Here is a 16465-nt window from a genome sequence, read left to right on the forward strand (position 1 = left end):
TCACTTGGGCCCTTCAGTGTGTTGACTTTTTGAGTTCAGTGATTGTATCTTAGGTATTGTGTACGTTTTTGGTGCTAATATCCATTTATTAGTAAGTACACAGCATGCATATTTTTTTGAGTCTGAGTTACCTCACTCAGGATGATATTTTCTAGTTCCATGCATTTGTCCTCAAAACTCAGGATGTCCTCATTCTTAATAACTGAGTAGTATTTCATTCTGTAAACGAACCATTTTCTGTATCAACTCTTCTGTCATGGGACATCTGGATTGTTTTTATCTTCTGAATATCACAAACAAGGCCACTATGAACATAGTGGACAGGTGGGGCATCTTTGCTGGGTCTTTAAGTAGGTCTATTTCCAATTTTCTAAGAAACCTCCAAATTGATTTCGAGAGTGATTGTACCAGTTTGCAATCCTACCAGCAATGGAGGAGTGTTCCTCTTTGTCCACATCATCACCAGCATGTGCCTGAGGTTTTGATCTTAGCCATTCTGATTGGTGCAAGGTGGAATCTCAGAGTTGTTTTGATTTACATTTCTCTGATCACTAAGGACTTTGAACATATCCTCAGATGCTTTTCAGCCATTTGAGAATGGCTTTATATATATTTTGGATATTAGCCCTCTATTGGATGTGGAGTTAAGGAAGATTTTTTCCCAATCTGTAATTTGCCCCTTTGTCTTATTGACTATGTGCTCTGCCTTACAGAATCTTTCCAGTTTCATGAGGTTCCATTTATCAATTCTTGATCTTAGAGTGTGAGCCACTGAAGTCTGTTTAGGAGATTTCCCCTGAATTAAAATAATGCCATTACCCAAGAGGGTTAAAACAAGTATGACAGGCCCAGAAAGACAAGCATCAGCTGTTTGACCTTAAGTGTGTAACAAGAACAAAAAAATAACATTGAAGTTAAATTATTAGAAAGTATAACAGAAAATGCGTACATAAAGTAGAGGAAGATAGATAGTGAGAGAACACAAGGGAAATAGTATATTAAATAAGACCAATTAATCTCATATACATATAATTATATTGAAATTTATTATGTGGACTACTAATATACACTAATTAAATGGCATACATGTACTTTAAGTTTGTTTATAATTGAGTCAACTCCTTAACCATTGGGTAAGAGTGTAAATAGTGCTTTGCATGTATATGTGTGAATAAAAATGTAATCAATGTTTTGCATGTACATGTGTGAATAAGAGTGTAATTGAAGGGGAAAAGGCCAGACAGGAGCATGTTTTTCTCTGAGAGGTTTCACTCAGCAGCTGACTGAGACAGTGGATGGAGCTTGGGGAATCTAACAGAAGAATACAAGGATGGATTGCAGACCTCAAAGAGAATAGGAACTCCACAGAAGAACTCAACAGAGTCAACTAACCTTTGTGATTCTCAGAGTCTGAATCACCAACCCAAGAACATACATGGGCTGCACCTAGGCCTCCCTGCTCATATATAGCAGATATACAACTTGGTCTTCATGTGGGTCCTGAATAACTGGAATAGAGGCTATTCTAAAAGTTGTTGCTTGTACACGGAATCTGTTGTTCTAGCTGGGCTACCTTGTCTGGCCTCAGTAGGAGAAGAAGCACCTAGCCTTCAAGTGCCATGCCAGGGTTGAGAGATACCCATGGAAGCCCCACCCACTCAGAGGAAAAGGGGAAGGGGGATGGAAGAAGGATTGTAAAATGGAGTGACCAGTAGAGGGGGGCAGTGAGCAGCATGTAAAGTAAATAAGTTAAAAAATTGAATTCTACAAAGAAGGAAAAACAAAGTGTATTTAATTCTTTGAATGGATGTGTGTGAATAAGAGTGTAATCTATGTTTTGCATACACACACACAAATATATCATTGCAAAACTTTAAAAATTCATAGATTTCGAGTTACAGTAAATGCTCCCTTATTTTAAAGTGTTTATTTTTATTAATTGCAAATTCCTTAGATGTATATAATGTATCTTAATCATATATTTCTTAACCCTCTTCCTCCCACTCTTTTTGGTCCTCCTTTCCTGTACATCCCTCTAACAAATTCAGGATCTTTACTATTATGACTTTCTTTCTTTCTTCTCATCCTCCTTTTTTCCTTCTTCCCTCTTCTTTTCACCATCACTATATAGCCCAGTGTCTAAGATTCTCATGGCTGTGGGAATTATTCACTCTATTGTTGGCAACCTGCTAATAGTCACCAACCCTCAAACAAAAGTGGCTCTCCCTCCCTTAACAGCCATCAACTGCCAATAGCTCCTCAGCCAGGAGTGGAGCATTAGGGTCCCTTCTCACTTCCAAGCTGGAAATTTTTTTTATTTAAAATATGATTACATAACTTTCCCTTTCTCCTCCCTGTACACCCCTCTTATATCTGACACATCATCCAAAATTCAATGCTTTCTCATTTTAATGTTTGTTTTTAAACATAAAAATAAATAAATCTACATTTAAATATAATTCACTGAGGTCTTTCAGTGTTTCCTGCATGTGAATGCTTCTAGGACTTTATCATTTGTATTGGAAAATCCAACTGGGGAAGTGAAACTCACTGTCTCCAATTGTTAATTACCCATAGCTCAACTTCTAGGGATGGGATATCAGTTGCTGTTGGAGTTGTTCCAGCTGGAAGTTTTAACTTGCTTGATCTTGTTCAAGGTGACCACAATGCCATTAAGTTCATGTTTGCAACACGTCTGTCATCATCAGTGGTCAACATCTCACAGTTCTCCTTTTTATTCCTTGGCTCTCCCAATCTTTCTACCTCTCTTTCCAAGAGAGAGCAAGAGCAAGAGAGAGGGGGCTGGATAGAATGACAAATACTAATTAAAGAAAAATTGTTAATGAATTTGAAATACAGGGAGACATGGGGAAGTTAGAGAGATAGAGGGAGAGGTGGATATGATTTTAATACAGCACTCATGTATAAAATCCTCTAAAAGTGAGTAAAATGTAAACATAAACAATGAAGTAAAAAACCTCTATCCCAAAATCTTTGGAAGACAGAAAAGAGAAACTGCATGAGACAGAATAGATGGAATGATCTCCCATGTTCATGGTTTGTATGAAATAATATTGTGAAAATGAATGTCTCACAGAAAGTAACACACAGATTTGATTCAATTCCTGCAAACTTTGCTGATATTTTGATTGAAATAGAAAAACAATCAACATGCATACAGAAACAGTAAAGTTCTTGAATAACTATCAGTGAATCCTTCAAAATAATAATAAAAATACCATTGCTGATATTATGATATCTGATTTCTGTTATATTTCAGAGTCATGACAGCCATAATAGCATCAATGGAACAGAACAAAGATCAAGCTATAAATCTCTGAAGCTACTTCTGCATAATACTTGACAAATAGTCCAAATATTCTCTGCAGAGTGAGAAGAGACTTTAACATATGGTTCTGAAACACTGATGTCTACATGTTGATGAATGAAACAAACTTCCATTTCTCAATTTGGACACAATAACTCCAAATGGAGCAAAGACTTGAACAGCAGTACTGAAACTCTGAAATCATTCCATTGTGAAGCAGAAGAAACTGTTCAAGAGATAAGAACAGGTAAGGAGCCTCTGAAGTAGATTGTGGTTGCTCAGTAAATCATGGCAAGGACCAATAACATGATCTTCTAAAATTAACAACAACAACAACAACAACAATGAAAGGTTCAACACACAAAAAATTAACTCAGATAATTACAAATCTTCAGTATATAAGGACTTGATTCTTGGTCCACTTCCCCTGGTAGTGTGCTGCTGGTGCCCTGGTAAGAGAGACCAGGGAACTGTCTGGAACAGGTGAGGTCTACAGTCCAATTCTTCCCTCTAGGACATCAGACTTCTATGTATGACAGATTGAAGAAAGTGAATTAGAGTTTAGGACAAAGATGGTCCACATGGTTCCGGTCCCACCATTGGGGATGCTGAAAGTGCTACAGGTCTTAGAAAAGAAATAAGGAGGTTCTGAGAGTTAGATAGGGGCAGGTGACCAGGGTCCTCTCTCTTGGGTGGCAATATCTGGAGCCAACATTCTGATACAAGCCTCTGCAAAAACAGGAGCCTGCCCAGACAGGCTGGTCCAAGGACCACAATGAGTGCTTGGTGCATAGAGCCCTTTCCCTGTGTTACAGCTCAGTAAAAACAGCTAAACACAGATGATCATTGGGGAAATAACTTGTTCATCTTATTTAAAGTGGATGAGGACTATATGATGCTTGGAGATTGGGATGGGATTTGGGGGATAAATACATTCTATTGGCTGAAGCTAAGCTGCTGGTGGCACTGTATTTGCATGGGGAAAAATTCCAGGTCCCATGTCCATTCCTCTGGTGGTATGGTCAACTTGCCCTACATGAGGAAATCTTTGGCAGGTGCACATCTGGCAGAAGATTAATATCCAGAAAATATAAAGAAATAAAAGAAAAGAAGAAGAGCAAATCAATACAACCAGTAGAATCAGACAAGAGGAACTACATGGAGAGTTCTTGAAAGAAGAATGCAAATGGCCAATATATACTTTTCAAGTATTCAACATCACTCACCACCAGGACAATCAAAATGAAAACAAGCTTGAGAATCTTCACCACTCCAGTAAGAAAGACCATTATCGTCAAAACAAATGTTATTAAATATTGGGAAGATATAGTATTCATTGTTGACCAATGTGTAGTTACAGATAACACATATTTTAGTGTGGACATTTCTTAACAAGACCCAAAATAGAATTAGCACATTATCCTGCACTCCCCAGCATATTTTCTAAGTACTCACATCTTCTCCACGGATACTTGCAGGGCAATGTTTATTGATGCTCTCCCTGCCATTGCCAGGAAATTGATCACCTTAGATACCTGAAGATCATGAATGAAAAAGTGAAAATAAGTACCTATATACAATTTGATTAATTCTGATACAAATGTTGTTTCATACATACATCTGTTGAGCCAAATACTTGGACCTAGCAAAGTTATAGATCTTGGAGAAAAACCTATTATTAAAATAGCATAAATCTAATCTGTAATATGAAAGGGTTTTTTATTTTCCTTTTGTGTGAATAAGGCTTTTTACTTTTATATATGTTAAGAGTGCAAAATTGAATGACTGGTGCCCACAGCAAACAAAAGAGGATGTTTCAAGCATTGGAGTTACAAATATTGTGAACTGCCCTGTTAGTGCTGTGAAAGGCACCTTTATTAGCAAGTACTCTTAAGCACTGAGCAATCTCTCTAACCCCATTAGCAACCATTATATATTTGTATTCATGTGCAATTATATGTAAAGAACACTAATAATGTTCCATGAGGAGAGAAAAATGGAGACCTTTAAGGACAGAAATACAAGGATAACAGAATACATGTGATTAGAAAGTCTGTGTGAATTTGTAATTCCAGCAAAGTTAATGCAGAAACAGAGAACAGAGAATTGGAATTAAAAAAAAAGGTGTTGAGCGGATGGCTAACAAACTAAGTATACATAAAAATGGCCTAAAAATTGAACTACTTTTTAGGCTAATGTACATAAGAATAGTTTTTTTATTTAAATTAAACTAAAAATTAAAAAGCAAAAAACCAAACATTTTCAATGTATAATTGACATATGAATAGTTACAAACCTACACTGATTCAAAAGAATGGTTGTAGATTAATATTCACAGAAGTGCTGCTTTTCTTTGTCCCTAAGTGGACAAAGAACCATTACCAAATAATCATGGCATATCTATACAATGACATATTATTTAATAATAAAAAGTCAATTATTATGATGTAGAATTATATAGGCATATCCAGGAAACATACACACAGGCAAAAGCTTAACATGAAGAACTTATATTCAAAGAAATATCAAGAATAGGAAAATTTGTAAAAACATCAAGTAGATTGGAATTTCCTTTGGATGTTTGGAGGTGATAGTATGTGTGAATGGGCACAGGAATCCTTTGGAAAATTATGGCTTCAAAAATGCAATGCAAAAGTTTTGAATGACAATGAAAATGCTAAGGTTATTTGGTAAAGATCACAGTTCTTAGGAATGATTGAACTAGAACTTGAGTGAGTGTACCATCCAGTCACCTTGTTTATCATGTCAACAATACTCAGAAAGTAGGTGGCATTATTCTTCTTGGGTTAAATCAAACTAATTGATTGGCAAGAAAAGTTAAGTTGTTCTGAACACTCAGAGCAGTCAGCATTGTGTCTAATTCTGAACACATACTTATATTCTATTTAATATTTCCACATTTACAATTAAAATGAATCATTCATAAATAAATTAATCAATTTAAAATAATTTAAAAGTATTGTTAATTATCTCTAAGATCCCAAATAATGGTAAGTTTAATAAGGACCAATATTACCTGGGGGTTGAATGCTTGTGTTTCCTGTCATTTTCACATATAGCTACAAATAGAATGTTGGACGATGGAGTTTAAATATTTTCAGAAAGTTGTATATCTGCCCCAAATCCTCTTACAGGTAGTCAGTTCCTACTTAGGAATTTCCCAATGTGTGTGGTTTTCTGTGAACTCATTGTGCTACTGTTGGATGGGCTGGAAAGATGGCTCATCAGTTAAAGGATAGGCTAACATCCAAAACGTAAAAACCAATGAGGATTTGTTGTGTAAATTTTTGTTGTATGAAATACTTTAATTCTCTGAAGAAAGGAATTGAAGAAGATCTGAAAGATGGAAAGATCTCTCATGCTCATGGATTGGCAGGGTTGATATTATAAAAATGGCTATCTTGCCAAAGGCAATATACAGGTTCAATGTAAACCCCATCAAAATTCCAACTCAATTCTTCATAGAGTTAGAAAGAGAAATTTGCAAACTTATTTGGAATAACAAAAGACCCAGGATAGTGAAAACTATCCACAACAATAAAATATCTTCTAGGGGAATCGCCAACCCTGACATCAAGCTATATTACAGAGCAGTAGTGATAAAAAACTGTATGTTATTGGTACAGAGACAGGCAAGTAGATCAATGGAATAGAATTAAAGACCCAGAAATTAACCCACACACCTATGATCACTTGATCTTAGAAAAAGAAGCTAAAACCAACCAATGGAAAAAAGATAGCATGTATAACAAATGGTGCTGGTTCAACTGGAGGTCAGCATGTAGAAGAATGCAAATCTATTCATTCTTATCACCCTGAACAAAGTTCAAGTGAAAGTGGATCAAGGACCTCCACTAAAACAATATACACTCAAACTAATAGAGGAAAAAGTGGGGAAGAGCCTCAAACACAGGGGAACTGGGGAAAATTTCCTGAATAGAAGAAAATTGACTTATGTTCTAAGATCAAGAATCAACAAATGGGACCTGATAAAAATTGTAAAGCTTGGGTAAGCAAAGAATACTGTCAGTAGAGTAAAATGACAACCAATAGGTTGGGAAAAGATCTTTATAAATCCTACATCTGATAGAGGACTAATATTCAATATATACAAAGAAATCAAGAGGTTAGACACTGGAGAATCAAATAACCCTATTAAAAATGGGATACAGAGGTGAACAAAGAATTCTCAGCTAAGGGATATCAAATGACTGAGAAGTACTTAAAATGTTCAACATCCTTAGTGATCAGGAAAGTGCAAATCAAAACAACCCTGAGATTCCACCTCACACCAATCAGAATGGCTGAGATAAAAAACTCAGGTGTCAGAAGCACTGGTGAGGATATGGAGAAAGAGGAACACTCCTCCATTGTTGGTGGGATTGCAAGGTAGTACAACCACTCTGGACATTAATCTGGAGTTTCCTCAGAAATTCGGACATAGTACTACCTGAGGACCCAGCTATACCACTCCTGGGCATATACCCATAAGATGCTCCAACATATAACAAGGACACATGTTCATAGCAGCCTTATTTATAGTAGCCTGAATCTGGAAAAAACCCAGAGGTCCTTAAACAGAGGGATGGATACAGTAAATGTGGTACATGTATACAATAGAGTACTATTCAACTGTTAAAAACATCGACTTCATAAAATTAATAGCAAATGAATGGAACTATAAAATATTATTCTGAATGAGGTAATCCAATCACAAGGAAAACTACACAAGGTATGTACTCATTGATAAGAGGATATTAGCCCCAAAGCTCAGAATACCCAAGGTACTATCAACTGACCACATGAACCTCAAGATGTAGGACAACCAAAGTGCAGATGCTTCAGTCCTTCTTAGAAGGGGAAACAAAAAAATTACAGAAGGAGATATGGAGACAAAGTTTCGAGCAGAGACTAAAGGAATGAGTATTTAGAGCCTGCCCCACCTGGGGATCCAGTCCATATACATACAGCAATCAGATCCATACAATATTGCTGATGCAAAGAAGTGCATGCTGACAGGAGCCTGATATAGCTGTCTCCTGAGAGTCTCTGCCAAAGCCTGACAAATTCAGAGGCAAATGCTCACAGCCAACTATTGAACTGAGAATGAGGTCCCTATTGGAGAAGTTAGAGAAAAGATTGAAGGAACTGAAGGGTCTTGCAACCCCATAAGAATACCAACCAACTAGAGCTCCAAGGGACTAAACCACTACCCAAAGAGTACACATGGACAGACCTATGTTTCCAGTTGCATATGTACCTGAGTATGGCCTTGTTGGTCATCAATGGGAGAAGAAGCCCTTGGCCATACCAAAGCTGGACCCCCCAGTGTAGGGGAATGTCAGGACAGGGAGGAAGGAAGAGGTGGGTGGTTGGGGAGGGGGAACACCCTTGTAGAAGAAGGGGGATGAAGTAGGATAGGAGGTTTATTGATGGGAAACTGGGAAAGAGGATAACATGTGAAATGTAAAAAGATATCCAATAAAAGTTTAAGTCATTGTCCCCAGCTCCGAAAAAAAGAACCAAAAAAAAGTTTAAGTCATTAATAATCAGAAAATCATTGATAATGTACGGTGTTTTTGCTGTTTTTTCCCTTTACCAAAGTGGACTCTGATCAATAGAAGCCATGCTGATTACTTGTTTTCGGCTTTCTTGTCACTTCTATTTATGCTTTAGTTTTGATTGCTGCTATATAAATTCTACATTCACCTATGTGTATCAAGTAGTGATCAGTGACTAAAACTGTTTTCCACTAGAGATATCTGAGGTTAATTGGTCTCAGAAAGGTCCTGTGTGATTCTTAAGTTTTTAATTGCTTTAGAGGATCTGGACTCCTATGGGATGCTGGGCATCTAAGGCTCAGGGATGGCAACAGAGGTGTAATAATGATACAGATAGGTGATGATTACACAGGCTGCTATTCCTGTGTCTACAAATAAAATGAAGATGAACAGGATCATGAAGCAGAAATTATGACTCAGATTCAGCAGAGTTGGGTACAGTCAAGATAAGAAGTGGGTACCTTTCCTGTTAATTCAAATTCCTGTGTTTTCCAGGGCAGTTTTCCAGCTATGATAACTTTCTTCTTTTCTCTATCTCCCAAGACTTCTCCATACTGTTCTAGTTTCTGTTCCATGGTCATCATGTATCCCATTTATATTGGTGCATTCATTTCAGTTACTCTTTATGACCTTTTTATTTCTACAGCATAACATTTCAACACAGCCTTGTGAGGTAGAGTTCAGTGCTGTTGTACTGAAGGGTTGTTTGGTATACTTTTACCTGTGGCATCTTAACAAACTCTGAACTTTGCCCTCCCCAGGTAATGATTATTTTATCTGAACATGTTCACAAATCTTTGTTTTACTGGTAATGTATGTGATTGGTCCTAAGTGTTGTCTATTGAGAATGACATTATCATCTAGGTGTTCATGTAAATATAAAATTAAACCTCAATCAAACTCAGTGCTTCTACAATTTCCAAACTTATATGTAGATGCACCAAATGTTAAAAGTATATTCCTTGTAATTTTCATGTGCTTTTTTTTGTTTTGGAAAATGGTGGGCTTAACACCAAAAGAAATTTCTGAAGTCCACTGGCCCATCAGTTGCTGGTGATATATCTGGGTTCTGTTCTTTCAAAACTTGCCTCCATAAAACAGTTACTGTTCAATTACAGGGAAAGAAAAACTTGGGCATTGTGCCATCTGCCTGACATTCCAGTGCTTGGGAATCAGAGGCAGGAGAGTTAAAGTTTTAAGGCCAGTCAGGAATATATAAGAAAATCATATTAAATTGTTCTTGACTTCTTCCTATACAGTTTACCTTTTTAATGTTAATCCAAAATATCTAAATGTGCAAACTCTGAAGCCAGGTGCATTAAACATGTCTGTTTATAAAGGTGCAAGCAGTCAGACTAGGTTGCAGCATTTCAGATAAAGCTACTTGGATCTCTTGAAGTTTCTCCCTCTTTGTCAGCTTTAAGAGATGCAATAAATTCATGAGACAGGGCTGTCCAAAATTGTAGAATCACACACACACACACACACACACACACACACACACACACGTTTTTGCGTGTGTGTGTGTGTGTGTGTGGGTGTACCCAGCATCTTCAATAGGATACAGACTACCCAGTATTAGAGACTGATATAACATTTGAAGAAATGCCTAGATAGAACATTGGAGTTCTTTGTAAGAGTAGACATTTTTTAATTAACCATGTAGCCAAGGCAGAAGATGCAACATTTTTCTATACTAAAATGTCTTTGCCCTTATTCATTTTTTAAAATCTTTATTAACTTGAGTATTTCTTATTTACATTTCAATTGTTATTCCCCTTCCTGATTTCCAGGCCAACATCCCCCTAGCCCTTACTCCTCCCCTTATATATAGGCTTCCCCTCCCCATCTTCCCCCCATTAACACCTTCCTCCCAACAATCATGTTCACTAGGTGTTCAGTCTTGGCAGGACCAAGGGCTTCTCCTTCCACTGGTGCTCTTACTAGGCTAGTCATTGCTACCTATGAGGTCAGAGTCCAGGGTCAGTCCATGTATAGTCTTTGGGTAGTGGCTTAGTCCCTGGAAGCTCTGGTTGTTTGGCATTGTTGTTCATATGTGGTCTCAAGCCCCTTCAAGCTCTTTCAGTCCTTTCTAAGATTCCTTCAACGGGGGTCCCATTCTCAGTTCAGTAGATTGCTGCTGGCATTTGCTTATGTATTTGCTGTATTCTGGGTGTGTCTCTCAGGAGAGATCTACATCCGGTTCCTGTTGGCCTGCACTTCTTTGCTTCATCCATCTTGTCTAGTGTGGTGGCTGTATATGTATGTTTGCCCCTTATTCTTTCATCTGAATGAATGAAGTGTGAAGTTACTTTACTCAAAGTATAGAGATTTTAATGACATTTAGAGACTATCTGCATAGCAAACTATTGTTTTCCAAATCAGCATCAGTGTTTAACCCACTTGGTGTATAGATTCACCATCATAAACATTATAGACATAAAGGAAAACTCAAGTGAGAATTCCAAAGTAAATTGTTGCTTCTTCTTTTGTATAATTCATAAAATTTTTTCATTTTATCTGTATTCTACAGCCATATCTATGACATTGTGTGGATAAAAACATATTGGTATAATTTTTAGTCACTGAGATTGCAAATGATTAGCCCGTACACTGCAGAAGTACATTAGATCTCTGACAAACATTATCGAGTTTAGACATTATTGGTAAGTATTCAGAACTTTCTATTTAAATGTTAGTGTTTCTACATTTGAAGTTAAAGCAACCTGTATTAGTTTGAGAGGCAGGTAAGAAATTCCCTGGCCAAATTTTTGCATCATGACTGGCACTGGCCCTAGTTGGAGATTAATGAAAAATTTTAAAGAACCAAACAGAATGAAGGAATATGTGACTTATCCTGCTTATAGTTTACAATTGATATGAAAATAGCTTAAAACAGTGATCAAAGTATTGTGTGAGATATCTATACCTTGCTAGGGAGCATGGCTGAATATCTTATGTAGTATAGAGATACAGAATAAATATAGCTGAATATGTGATAAGTACTAAGCCTAATATATGAGAAAGACCAGACGAAGGGAAAACAAAGGGGGAATTAAAGGCAAGAGAAGGATGGAGGAGTAACTAAAAATGTGGGGCATGAGGAGATAGACCACAGCATTGAATGAGGAGAAAAGAGCATGTGGGACTATGTGGGATATAACGCTGGAACCTGTGAGATAATGAAGGAACATCTGTGTCACTAATAGGAACTTTATCTGTATACTCAGAACAACAGTGGTAATCTGAAAATAAATTAGGAGGTGAAGGAACTCCTCTGTTAGAATTCCACAGTGAAAGTGAAGCATGTTGAAGGAGAAGAGAAGGGCCAGGAGACACGAGAACAAGGACATGTCTGATTCTGCCTGTGTATTTCAGTAAAGGCAAGATGTTGTCCTGGTATACTGCTATAAGTTTACAGAGAGGAATGAAAGAAATAGGAAGATAATGGAGGAGAGACTCTATGTAATGCACCACAGAAGTTTAATGTAAAAAAAAAAACCCAAAGGGATGAAAATTCACATAGATCCAGCTCAAATGTGAATTTTCTTGGTTATACTATGCTACACCAGAGAGGTTGGAGAATGAAAAATGCTTTGGGAAACAATGTAGGGAAAACAGTAATTACCATAGGGCTTTTGAGTTTCTGATGCCTGTCACACATGCCATGCACAGAAGATGACAGTTAACAGTGGAACAGAAAGCTGTATGTTTCAGGTACATGCATACATCTTTGAGTTTGAAATGGTAGCATAACACATTGGAGCATGTGAGATTTTCTTGAAGTTTATATAAACTATGATGGTGAAGCATTTTATAAATTCAATTTAATTTTTTACTTATTCACTTTACATCCCACACAATGCTCCCCTCCTGGTCAATCCCTCCAACAATTATTCACCCATCTCCTCAGAGTGAGGCAGGGTCACCTGGGTATCCCCCACAACCCCACACTCTGGCACTTTAAGTCTCTGTAATGGTAGCCACTTATATCCCATGTATAGGCAACAGGTTTTGGGATAGCTCCCATTCCAGTTCAGGACTTTTATGAAGATCAAACTGCACATCTGATATACATGTGTGGGGAGAACTAGATCCAGCCTATGTATGTTCTTTCAAACTCAAGAGCATCAATATAGAAAATAACATAAAGGAAATTACCAATGTACAGACTAGTTATTCAGGATGAGTGTGAATTAAGAGAGAAATGCATTTGTATCTTAGTAGACATGTCAGGAACTTGTCTATGAAAGGATGAAAGAGAGAAACCTGTAAAAAGTAGTTGGAGAAAAATCATTAATGATGTAGTGTTCACAGACATTAGGAATTCTGAAATTATAATTTCTATGATGACTTTCACATCCATTTTGGTAGAATGTATCTTAGATATATATTTATTTAAAATTCTAAGAGCTGCTGATATTTTCTCATTAGGACACTGGAGAATAAGAAGAATGAACAACAAAACTGTCATCACCCATTTCCTCCTCCTGGGATTGCCCATCCCCCCAGAGCACCAGCAACTGTTCTTTGCCCTGTTCCTGATCATGTACCTCACCACCTTCCTGGGAAACCTGCTAATTGTTGTCCTTGTTCAACTGGACTCTCATCTCCACACACCCATGTACTTGTTTCTCAGCAACTTGTCCTTCTCTGATCTCTGCTTTTCCTCTGTTACAATGCTGAAATTGCTGCAAAATATACAGAGCCAAGTACCATCTATATCCTATGCAGGATGCCTGACACAGATATTCTTCTTTTTGTTGTTTGGCTACCTTGGGAATTTCCTTCTTGTAGCCATGGCCTATGACCGCTATGTGGCCATCTGCTTCCCTCTGCATTATACCAACATCATGAGCCATAAGCTCTGTACTTGTCTCCTGCTGGTATTTTGGATAATGACATCATCTCATGCCATGATGCACACCCTGCTTGCAGCAAGATTGTCTTTTTGTGAGAACAATGTACTCCTCAACTTTTTCTGTGACCTGTTTGTTCTCCTAAAGTTGGCCTGCTCAGACACTTATGTTAATGAGTTGATGATACATATCATGGGCGTGATCATCATTGTTATTCCATTCGTGCTCATTGTTATATCCTATGCCAAGATCATCTCCTCCATTCTTAAGGTTCCATCTACTCAAAGCATTCACAAGGTCTTCTCCACTTGTGGTTCTCATCTCTCTGTGGTGTCTCTGTTCTACGGGACAATTATTGGTCTCTATTTATGTCCATCAGGTGATAATTTTAGTCTAAAGGGGTCTGCCATGGCTATGATGTACACAGTGGTAACTCCAATGCTGAACCCGTTCATCTACAGCCTAAGAAACAGAGACATGAAGCAGGCCCTAATAAGAGTTACCTGTAGCAAGAAAATCTCTCTGCCATGGTAGCACTTGGGATTGTTACATAATTTTATGTAATAAATGTATTGATGTTAAGATTTTATATCAGATAGTGTCTCCTATCATAGGACCTACATGAAAGGTCCTATATAACTGCTCAACACAACACAAGAGAGGAAGTTTAACATAGTAGGCAAAGTAAGGAAGATTTTTCTTTGATATCTGGTTACATTTTTCTTACCTTGCATAAATGACCCTGGAAATGTGTAGTGGATGAGGTACTTTCTAATATAATCTCTGTTCCTCTTTAGTTACTGCAACATTTTATTATTTTACCCTGACTTCCATGTTCACTGGTGTTTTAGTTAAAATCATTTAAGTAATGGATTTATTACAGTCAATAACAGTGAAATATCTCCACCATCCAACTTCCTTCTACAGATTTTTCTGCACTCACATTGACAGAATTTTTCTCTTAGTTCCTTTAATTATTTCCCAATACATGTTATTCTTTGTAACTAGTTTTGACTCTAAACAAATCAGGAGGAATTGCTTTGTACAATAGTGTCACTTTTATAATTTTTTGTCTTAATTTGAAATTGAGTAATAACCAGGCACCATTCAATTGTATTTACTTCTCTAAGATGAGGAAAAGAAGAAAAAGTTGGTAAATCTTCATGCATGTTTTGTATTTTACTTTGTAAATCATCTGTTTATAATAGATGGCCTTTTTTTTACCCTTGTGACAATCTCAAGGAAATAAGGGTTTGTTTCAAAGTCTGAAGAATGTGATGTACAGTGACTTCACATCTTATATGGAGGGGCAATATGTGAGCATGTATGAGACTGTAGACTTGTTTTATTATTTTGCATCATTTCTATAGAATAGGGAAATTATGTTTATTTTGTGATTTTTGCTTCACTGTGAAATGAACCCTGGTTCATTTATTTCCTCAGTTTTCCTTGATCATTAATGACACATAAACCCAGTTCATTATACTCCACTGAGCCCCAAAACAAACAATATCATCACCATGTAAAGTCAATCTTGCCTCTAGATCTTCTCACTGTCTGGGAAACATCTCTATTTGAGCCTCTGTGTGATTTTCAATAGGAGCATGCACATTTTTAACTTTTTTTCCTACACACTCTTCTTTTTGTCCTTTAGCATTTTTCCTTGATTATGATATCATCTCTCACACAGTAATCTATGTAAGCACTAAGTGCCCTAAACTGCCACCTGAGGCTACTGTGATGTCTGAGTTCATGCTGATTCTGAGGCACATATCTGGATGTGATTTTTAAGAGCTTTTGGTACCACTTCTAGGAATTGGGCATTTGTCACCAGGCTGGGACAAGGAGGTAGGCTCAGATAAGAATATTAGAAACAGTGAACATGGGGCTTTGTTTACTACTTTACTTAATTATTACCTTGTGTGATCTTGTTTACTACTTTGCTTGATTACTTTGTCTTTGATCTAAGAACTGACCATATTTTTTGATGTACCTAGAATGATATAAAAGCAGACTTGGAAAGAATAAAGCTGCTTCAGGCTCACCACTGACTGGAGTTGTGTTATATTTTTTTTTCCTAATAGTTTTTCTCCCTTTGCAATCCTACTCCCTCCCTTGAGACCATGTCGACAGATTCTTGGTTATGTGATTCTATTGGAACTGGAGTCTCTGTTGATGTCCACAGCTTGGGTTACCACCAAATTCCATGTAGATGTCTATGATATATGTTAAAACCTGAGCCCATGTCAGTATCCACAGACTGTGCTGCCACAAGGGGCCATAACTGAAGTGAGTTGCAGGAGGCCATGGTGATGTCCATGTCCGTGCTGCTGTTAGGCACCATGTCTGACTGCATGGTCTTTATTCAGCCAAGGTCTATGTTAATGTTTACAGCTTTTGTTGATAGTGAAGGCCTTATAAATGTCTGTGGTCAGTGCTGCAGTTTAAACCAATGTTGATGATTATGGGCAGTGCTCCAGCTAGGGGCCTTACTGATGTGAATGGTCTTAGCTATCACCTGAGACCACGATGTTGTTAATAGTCCAAAAAGCTTCTTAGGACCTCATGAAGTACAGACCTTCATGTGGGCCTATGGTCTACTGCAGGAGGGGTCTGTGTTTGTGGTCTGTACTATTGCTAGAAATCATGTGGAGGCCCATGATTGTGTTTCCCATGGCTGTAAAGTGCAAGGGAGC

The 16465-nt window shown here is 37.4% G+C and overlaps 1 protein-coding gene across 1 annotated transcript; it reads left to right on the forward strand.

Annotated features, from left to right (window-relative positions):
- Positions 1–13364: 13364 nt before the first annotated feature.
- Olr1493 (olfactory receptor gene Olr1493) lies at positions 13365–14303 on the forward strand. Its single transcript, NM_001006609.1, is given in 1 exon segment — positions 13365–14303. A coding segment is annotated over 1 exon segment (939 nt).
- The last annotated feature ends 2162 nt before the right edge of the window (positions 14304–16465 follow it).

Source organism: Rattus norvegicus, chromosome 10, assembly GCF_021556685.1.
Source record: "Rattus norvegicus strain SHRSP/BbbUtx chromosome 10, alternate assembly SHRSP_T2T, whole genome shotgun sequence".
Taxonomy (NCBI): Eukaryota; Metazoa; Chordata; class Mammalia; order Rodentia; family Muridae; genus Rattus; species Rattus norvegicus.